The sequence below is a fragment of the Apteryx rowi genome, unplaced genomic scaffold (assembly GCF_003343035.1).
Source record: "Apteryx rowi isolate R43461 unplaced genomic scaffold, aptRow1 scaffold_250, whole genome shotgun sequence".
NCBI lineage: Eukaryota > Metazoa > Chordata > Aves > Apterygiformes > Apterygidae > Apteryx > Apteryx rowi.
In genome coordinates, this window is record NW_020448864.1 from 1,231,032 (window position 1) to 1,240,707 (window position 9,676).

Genomic DNA, 9,676 nt, shown 5'->3' on the forward strand with positions numbered 1-9,676 from the left:
GTTCACTATCTCTTTCTCCAGAGATGAATACTGCCACTTTTACAGTCCTTACAGTCAACTACTGTCTACCTGACTTCCCTCACTAGTGCTGTGCACCAGTACTCCCTTCCCAGAGAGTGGACTTGGTGGAACACAGCTTTCTGTGTACTAGTGGAGGGCTTTTAGGGTTCTGTGAGCAGAACAAATAAAAAAGGTGATTCTGAGGTAGTATCCTGGATCACAAGCAGCGGGAGTGAAGAAAGGAGTCCAGGGTCCCCAGAATCATTATATCTTGCTGCCTCCACTGTTGAGTTTTCCTAAGGAACAAACTGGCTTCCACCAAATAGATTGGTTAGGAAATAGGCAGGCAGGCATAGAGGCTGTCCCACACCCACAGCCTTCTCAAAGCCCACTAACTCTTTGTCCGGCTGGTGCTGAGACAGTCATTCATATCCAGTTGCTAGAGCTGGCTGAACAGAGAAACTAGGATTGGTGGCCAATGCTCATAGGGAGTGAAGAGGTAGATCAGATGAGTAGTTGTGAGTATTGGCCAGACAAAACAATTGAAATCCAAGGAGGGGAACACCTGACATAGGCGGGAAGGCTTGGGAGAAGGGAAGAAAGAAGGAAGGAGTAACTGATACAGCTCAAATTTGAAATGATGAAGTTCTAGTATTTGATGTAAACATTTATGTTAAATTTAGAAACTTTTTAAGAATTAGAAATATATTCAATTAAAGGAAAAAACACACAGTATCTTGGCAGATATTGTGAAAAGTAGAAAAAGAGTAAGTTTTTAAGTAAGATTATGTAAGTTTTAAGCGTAAAATTTACTTTATCAAATAAATTTTATGTTGAAAAATTCCACAAGTCTAAAGTTAAGCCAGGTATTTTTAGGAGCTCATATTCATGTGGAATGAAATTCATTCCTACATAGAGTACCAAACCAGTTGACTACTGAGACTCAATTAAATCCAAGTGGACATAGATTTAACTGGCTTAATTTGAAGTATACAAAATTACATTATGAACAAGTGTGTTTTTCAAATAGAACTGTTACAAATCGTTCATTATTCTGGATTATCCTGTCATACGGTATAATCAGTATATACAGACCACTATATCTTTGGCCCAAATAGTAGTTTAGAATTAAACTGAAGAAATACATTCAAGCTGATGTGTCACCTATGGAATAAAAAAAGTGACCTGATACAGATAAGAGCACAGAGTTGCAGCTGTTTTACACATTTCAGGAATGATTTTCCTATCCAAATAAAGCCTCTAGAATTTCAAACAAAGCCAGGGAAAAAGAATTTCATTCTCACTTTCATGGGTCATTAATATTAAGGTGCTCAAAATTAAAATTAAACAAAACAAGTTAAACATCCTTATCTTAACTGATGAAGAACTACTGAAAGTATGAGTATCATTTGCTTCTAAATCATAACTAGTGGTAGCTGTGACATTGTTATATTCTGTAGTTGTTATATTGGGTATATTATTTCCAATAGTAGATTGGATATCTTTTATTTCATGTTGTGGAGATGTCACCTTACTCAGAGAGGTAAATGAAAAAACAGTTCTGTTAGATGGGATCTTTTCCCCAGAGGCTTCTAGATTAGAAAGTGAATTTGAGGATATGTGAATGCAAATATCTTCTGAAATGCAAGCATGGAGGTAGTGGATGTCACTTATATCAACTCTAGGTTTGCAACTGTACCCTGCGTAACACCGGCAATCAAATTTTTCTATAAACGTTTGCAGATCCTGAAATGCTGGTTGCCCCTGTAGAGTGTATTTTCCATCTTTTGTCATTCGAATGATAATATTCTCTGGGTTCAAATGAAGGTAGTCACTGGAATTCCATTTTTTCCGTGCACAAGCACCAGAGTCTTGGCATAATACTTGGCTGCAGATTCTGGCTGCCATTGTTACATTGATGAGGTAAGGAGTCAACGTCCTCCTAAGGTAGTTGTCCAGAGTCCTACAGGTGTTCTGTAAAAAGAACATCATAGCTGAAAGGTTTAGTAAATAAACTATAAAAATGCTGTCATTCTAATGTGCTGTAGTAGATATCTATAAATGTTTCAAGGTTTTGATAATAGTTATAACTGGTTGTTGGAAGCAGGTTTATCTGAAAAGTTGCTATATAGTTCAAGGATCACAGCAAATTTATGTGGGGTGGTTGTTGAGATGTTATTAAAAGCACTCATATCAGAAAGCAGATGAATTAAAACTTTCACTTTATCTGTATGAGTTTGCTTGTAGCATTTGGAATCAGATGCATTTGAAGAAGTTACATGAAGGATCAAAGTTCCTTTCATGTGGCTTGAATATTTTGAAGGGAGTCTGGAAAAAAAAAAAACTTGTCACCCTTAACGAATAATTTTTTCTATCAAATCATCTCTCTGAGACTCTTCAATTTTCCCCTGACCTGAATAGCCATAAACTGCAGGAGTAGGTAGCTTTCACAACATTTTTTGAATGCAAAGCATTTTAGGCTAGAAATATGTTAAGAGACCATCTAATTGATTGTGCAATTGGCATTTATTCTACATATGCTTGCATAGCTTATAACCAGAGGCTTTGGGAATTCTTGTTTGTTTGTTTCAGAAGCTGTGTCTTCTTAGGATATTTGCCTGATAACAGACATCAATAGGTAGATAAAGCTGTTATTTCCACCCATGGAAATCATCTCAGTTAACATGTCCTAGTGCATTGTGCGACTTGTTTATGATCTCTGTATTAGAGCCTTTAGCTTTAGTTTCTGGCTAGTGTGTCAGCGGCAGGATGAAGAATTCAATGTACAGAAGCCCCACTCACTGTTTTTCTCCTTTGCTTTCTTATATATTCAAAGGAAGATCAAATAAAGGATAACCTTTTCATGAGAGTCTGATTTGTTAGTATATCATAAAGTATAGTTTAGCATTTCATGAAAACTTCTTGTTTGTTGATCCCTATTTATAAAAATCATCAAAAACCTTTTTAACTCTCACATTAAAAATATAGAAAATATTTTAAATAATTTTAAAAGTCAAAATTTGTAATAAAGGTGTTGTTTAAATAAAAAATTTTATTCCTTGTTGTGTTAGTTTTGTGGGACTTCTTATGCAGAATATACCTACTTGATAGTTTTCTGTATGGCATTAAAAATACCACTAACTATCTTTTAATAGTTTGATAGTCTGGAACCATTGACATTGAAACATGGTCCCCTTTTGATAAGACAAAAGAAAATAGAAATAAGAGAAGGAAGAATAGCAAAAATTGTATCTCTACTGACTTTTATTTTCAGACTTCCTTTTAAGACACATAGTTGTGTCACGCAATGGCTTTTACCAGCAGACCTAACAACGTGGAATCAAACATGGCTGTTTAAGATCCTGTTTTTACCTTTCTGTCCATGAATTCACAGCAGCGACACAAGGATAGAGCAGCCTTAGTGAACTGGATTGATTTCAACATGTGACAAAAGATCAAAGGAATGGTATAAGAAAGAGAGGAAGTAAGGTCAGATAGGAACAGACATACAGAGGGGAAGTGGGGGAAGAATAACAGGAACATGACTTACCTGCCAGGTGTTCAAAAAAAAAGCCTCTGAAAATAGTAATAGCATTTTATTACCTTCCTCAGCCTCATTGGTAAAGCTTGCCTTTTTCTTATCCCTGCATGTCCCTCCTCCATTTAGTGACCAGCAGTGTCCCAAAAGTGGGGCTGTAAGGATGACTCATCCCATGAATGTTAACCAGTAAAAGTCTATTTTGTCATTCCCATTTTAAAATAGCCTCCTAATATCCAGTGTTATTTAGCTCTGTGTCATAGCACCTCCCAGGTTTACCAAAAGCCTTAAGCATCCTTTTTTCAGAATTAACACACATTATGGCATGCATCAGGGTTTTTGTCTCCAACTATGAAGTAGCTTGTGCAAACAAGTCTTCATGTAAACACCTGAACTGAGCAACCTGGAAGACAGGCTTTTGCCCAACCCACTCTGCCTTACTCTCAGAAGGAACTTTGTTTTGTTGTTGCTGAGCCTGTTGGTTATTCAGTCATATCACATAGTATATAGGGCCTTCCTGACCACACAAACCACATAATAAGATCTTTTAATGCCTCAGAGTCATAAGATATACATCCTCTATCTCAGTGAGCTGAAGGAAGGGCAAAGTTTGATTGTACTTCACTGATGGGAAGTAACAGTGGTTCCCCAATGGTCTACCACTGCACTGCAGAATGAGCTGGTTGGGTCTGCAACTGGGGTTTACAATCCAGCCTTATGGGCCTCAATGTCTCCCTTCCAAAGCCAACTCACAAGATTACAGAGTAACTTCTGTGCCCACAAAGCCCTGATGCTGGTGACATATCCTTAGTCTGTATATCTTGCTTGAGCTCTTCACAGGTGAAGTGTGGCTTTTCACCCATCTTTAGCATAGTGAAGTATTTTCCAAGGCCCTTTGTGCCCTTGCAAAAGGTGTTAGAGCGCTCACCTCACTAACATCAACTGGAGTTAGAATTTGGTATGTCTAAGAGGGTTTGGGTGTTTTTGTAGCATTCACCTGCAGTATTTGCCATGATGAACTTTAGAATGTTAAAAAAACACAGCTAAAAGCCAAACAATTATTATATTAAGTTATTCCGTCCAAGTAAACAAACTGGTATGTAGTTATTTGTTTGTTTTTCTTTTAGATATATAAAATCCCAGGCTAGAAAATTTTGGTTGGTATAATTCTCGCAGAAGTGAGGCTCACAGGAATATTTCATTACTGAGAGGCTAGTGATAATGATACCCTTAAAAAAAAAGACTCTGTAAGTGCACAACATTTACTCACTTGCACGACCGTGTAAATACATGGTCTGATTGGGATGTGGAAAATTCTATTTGCTCATACAAATCTCAGAATTCAAACAATAAAAGTGTTGCTCATCTATGTCCTGTTATTGGGGTAGCATGCAAAAAAGCTTCAGGTGTGCATACTCAAAGCCAGGCACATGCAGAAAGAGTGCAAGTGGGATGCCTTTGACAATTTGACCCTTACAGAACTGCAGGAGTTTTATTTGGCCGTACATTCTGTTACAGAAAGCCCAACAGTGCTGAAGAGTTTCAGTTCTTCACTCTTAGAAGACTTCGAAAGGGGGTGAAAGTTCTTCACATACAGTAGTTTTTTATACCAAGCTTGCCTGGGTATGAATGAGCTAGTTCAAAAGATTTATTTAAACATCCTTATAACAGTGTTTCTCAAACTGTGTATTTGACCTTCCTAAAACAAATTACTTTTTTATTCCTCTTCTGACTCAGATCTTTCTTATACTGGAATTAGTCAGACTACTACTTATGAAACAGAACAGGCTGGAGCTGAAATCCTCCTAGTCTGACTCCTCCTAATGTTTTAAATAGTATTGCGAAGTGCACCATGTTAAAAATAAAAAAAAGAAGAAGGACCTTGGAATAATTGCTCTGAGCAAGCCCAAGGAGTTTTTCTGCACCTCATGACTGGAATGCAATGAAAATATGAGAACTCTTTCCTTAAATTAACAAAACAAGTGCTAACTTGCTTTCAATTATCATAGTAGCTTGTCCAGTTACTTACAACCAACACTGGTACATTCAAAGGTTAAACTCTTAGCCTGCGTAGTCACGGGCAATTTGTATAAGCCTCAGATGTGTTTGTTTTTTTAACTAGAGAAGATATCAGGTCTGCTGACAGTATGGAGTCATCATTTTTAAAGTAAAAGATATGATGTAAATCATAATGCTTTATACCCTTTTCATTTTATTGCTCTTTAAGAACCTCATATAATTAATCTAGCATACCTTATTTTGTGTTAAATTCATATCACCCCAGATCACAATTCCAGAAGCACCCAGAGCAGCAGATTCTCCAATGGTATTTACCAGGTCATCCTGAGAGTAAATGTGCAAAGAATCACACTAATGTAAGTAAGCTATAACATAAGGGCAAAGGGTATAATGCATATAGAAAAATATATAGCCAAAATAACCACTTTGAAACAGCAAGTAATTACATATGATGCAAACACTTTGTTCTCTATTACACTATTTTATTCTGGGATGGAGTTAAGTAGATGATGCCAGAAAATGTTGCCAACTATTTCCAATTTAAATATATCTTCTGGTTAGAAAAACAAGGCTGTAAAATTGAGCCAGTGGTTAGGCATATGACATACACCCATCCAACCATTTCCAACCTTTTGTTTTGTTTTGTTTTGCTTCATTGCCTCCTGGCCACTCAGGGTTGGTAGTAACCAGCTTCAGTAATGCTGCCTGAGGCAGGGCCTGGAAAGCACAGCTTGCTTTACTTAATTTCATTTACCAGAAGGTGCTAGAGCAGAAATGTAGCAAGAGAAAGAGCTTTCACATACGAATCTCTTTTCTCGAGAGGATGCCAGTGGCCTTTTACAAAGACTGATTTAGGAATTTTTTTTCTGTTCAGTTCTCCTTTTAAGGTCAGATATTACCCAAGAGACCAGGAGAAAACAACTAACCATGGGGGGACAGCAAATGAAAAGGAAAGGTGTGAGGGTTACAGGATTTAAAGTTAGTAACTAGAAAAACCATCAGGGATCCTGAACAGCACCCGCTGCTCGTTGAAGGTATCCAGAGAGCTGGGGGCACATTCCAGTGATGCTCTACCTGGGCCTGTGAGAGGACACCAGACACAAGAGTGTCCATGCAGTCACCATCATCACACCCTCAAACTTCCCCTTCTTTGTGGCCTGGATGGCCAGCGGGGCCAGGACCAGGAGGAGGTCCTGCAACTTGGTGGTATCTCTGATAGGGCAGATTTATATAAAAATGTGAGGGAAAAAGTATAGCCAGAACCATAATAAGATGATTAAACTTTAACCAGTGCCTAACCTTGAATAACACCTGAGATATTCAAATATCACTTAGATAGTTACTCCAGTGCATCTAAGGACAGAATTTCCTCACTAGCTTTAAAATTCATCTAACTTATCAGAAGACTTGTGACCTGCTTCGTCTTTTTGTCTATGTGACATTTTTATGTTCTGATTTTAAAAAATGGATTGATTTTTGCACCAGTCTTAGGTAGGCAATGGAGTTTTTTGATTTCTAGAGAACTAATTTAATTATGTCATCAAAATAATCAGAAGAATTGGGGGTGGAAGACGGATAATTTACTGTTTAAGAATCCCTGCAACGGAAGCTGGGCCTGTTTAGCCTGGAGAAGAGAAGGCTGAGAGGAGATCTTATTAATACATACAAATATCTGAAGGGAGGGTGTCAAGAGGATGGAGCCAGACTCTTTTCAGTGGTGCCCAGCAACAGGATGCGAGACAACGGGCACAAACTGAAACACAGGCAGTTCCATCTGAACATGAAAAAAAAACTTCTTCACTGTGAGGGTGACAGAGCACTGGAACAAGTTGCCCAGAGAGGTTGTGGACTCTCCTTCTCTGGAGATTTTCAAAACCCTGCTGGACATGATCTTATGCAACGTGCTCTAGGTGACCCTGCTTGAGGGTTGGACTAGATGATCTCCAGAGGTCCCTTCCAACCTCAACCATTCTGTGATTCTGTGACCATTCTGTGAAATTATTTGTTTTAATTTACACATTGTAATTTCAACAGAAAAAAATTGTAATTTTTTGGAGCAAAGAAGTGACTATTGTAATGTCCTCTCCCACTTCAGCTGGGGAACCAGGTCTTACAATAATCATCCATGGGGTCCCTCAACAGTCCTCTAACAAAGCGAGAAGAGAAACATCTCATACATCTCAAAGTAAAAACAAGGAGAAAAAAAATTATTTAAGGAAAAAAAGACTCATTTATTTTTCTTATAACATAAAAGAACAGACATTAGGCCAGCCCAGTTTTACTAATTCTCTTTGGAAGAGATTATTCATATTTCTTTTCTCTGAGTTAATGTACTAAAACATGCTTTCTAGCTTTGTAATATTTTGCAACATGTAGGGACTACTCAGAGAGTAAACCACTATTTAGTAAATACTATGAGGAAGGTTCGAAAATAGACCCTCAGTGCTAGGTTTGACCAAATTTATTTGATGGATTAATTTAATCTTTTTATTCAAAATCTTTACACTTTCTTTCTGATACAAGTTAGCATACTTACTAAATAAACATCACCTAAATTTTAAATATTTAAATTCTAGATCCACTCACCTGAGAGAGATATTCCTCACAGACATCTGTGAATACTGGACGTGTATATACAAAAACTGGAAGAGGATGAGTAGAATTAGAGACATATGAAATTCTAATGGCTTCTTGAACTCTGTTGCGAACAAAGACTTGGGCGTTTCTGGAAGATCTTAAGGCTGTCTCTAGATAGACAGATGGATAAAGTGCAGTGCTTTTCTCCCACAACCAGTTAAGCTCATTATTTCTTGCTATTTCAATATCTAAACAGGTTCCTGTATAATTATGTGGATTTTGTTTGTAATCATAGTTATAACAGTCTGGATAAAGGTAATATCCCCACAGACGATTTGGCTTCATTGCTATGCCCAGCTTTAAAGATTCTAACATAATTGATTTTGCTGCAGCTTCAAATTCCATTTTAGCTATAGTCCTGGCTTCGTCTTCTGATAGACTTAGGTCTCTCTGCTGAACCAGTTCAATGGATTCCTGTCTATAAATATCTTTTGATCCCCAGTTCCTTATCCACACAGGTCTCCAGTTTTCCCAGTCAATGACAGCCAGTCCAAACTGTTCATCTGAAGGAATATAAAACTGAATGTCTTCTTTGGCTTTTTTTAAATGATTCTCCAGCATGGAGAGTTGGGGGAGTCCTCCATTGACTGTCTCTCCCGTGATTTCATTTTTGTAAGGATAGTAACCAAGCCTGTCTGGATAGAATAGAGTGATGTTTTGTCCGATGGATGTCTTCAATGTGCTTCCAGAGAGAGAAAAAAAATTCATATCTAGCTGCACTCCAGTCCTTTCAGTACAAAGTTCTGTAGGAGCATTCCAGATAGAAAGGAAAGGTGAATTAGAAATAAGTGGACGAGCTCGTACATTCAGAGATGAGCAGCAAGAAACTAGAAGACTGAACACCATACAAGATGCTATAGCAGATGTACAGGTAACACAGATACCAAAACTTTGGATTTGTCTTAGAGTTTCCATTGTAGCATATGTGGTGGCATTAGGTGCTTCTGATCAGACAAACTAAATGCTATCAAGATGCTCGGAAGGATGGCAGTCTGTCAAAAGCTTTAACATACAATATATTTCTTCAAATGAATTAAGCAGTATCCCTTAGGTGTAAAGTAGGGGTGTCCTTTATGCCGGGCTCTCTACCATTTCAGACTGCAGGTAACTTCTCAACAACTTCTAAGACCTAATGCAGAAAAAAAACAGACAAATGTAGGTAAAGTAAGAAATAGTTAATCTTTCTTTTGTAACCATGAAACAAACACCATTTGTGGCTTTGACTATATTGCCATCTTTGAGTAAAATTCCCTTTGAAGGAAAAAGCACAATAGACAATCATAGAAGAAATAAACTATATGAGAATAGATATAAAACTGTCAGTGGGGTGGTGTCCAATGATCCATGGATCAGAATCAGTATGCTCAATATTATTGTTGATTATCCCAATGACTGATGTCACACAATGTTTTCCCTTAGTCAACAGTAATCTATATATAATATTTCTCACCTATCTCAAAACAAAGTTTTAGAACTGAATTT

General features: G+C 37.5%; 1 protein-coding gene across 1 annotated transcript; it reads right to left on the reverse strand.

The window, feature by feature from the left end:
• Positions 1-1,260: 1,260 nt before the first annotated feature.
• LOC112966626 (hyaluronidase PH-20-like) lies at positions 1,261-9,109 on the reverse strand. Its single transcript, XM_026066950.1, has 3 exons — positions 8,144-9,109; positions 5,792-5,881; positions 1,261-1,974 (listed from the first exon to the last, which is right to left on the reverse strand). Exons 1-3 carry the CDS (start codon positions 9,107-9,109, stop codon positions 1,261-1,263), a joined length of 1,770 nt encoding a protein of 589 aa, XP_025922735.1.
• Between the last annotated feature and the right edge of the window lie 567 nt (positions 9,110-9,676).

Excerpts from the sequence above, each read along its gene's own strand:
- LOC112966626 (XM_026066950.1), bottom strand. The coding sequence starts at position 9,109 with ATGGAAACTCTAAGACAAATCCAAAGTTTTGGTATCTGTGTTACCTGT. Across the intron at positions 5,882-8,143 it reads GTGAGGAATATCTCTCTCAG|GATGACCTGGTAAATACCAT; the intron begins GTGAGTGGATCT and ends ATTTACTCTCAG. Across the intron at positions 1,975-5,791 it reads TGAATTTAACACAAAATAAG|AACACCTGTAGGACTCTGGA; the intron begins GTATGCTAGATT and ends TTCTTTTTACAG.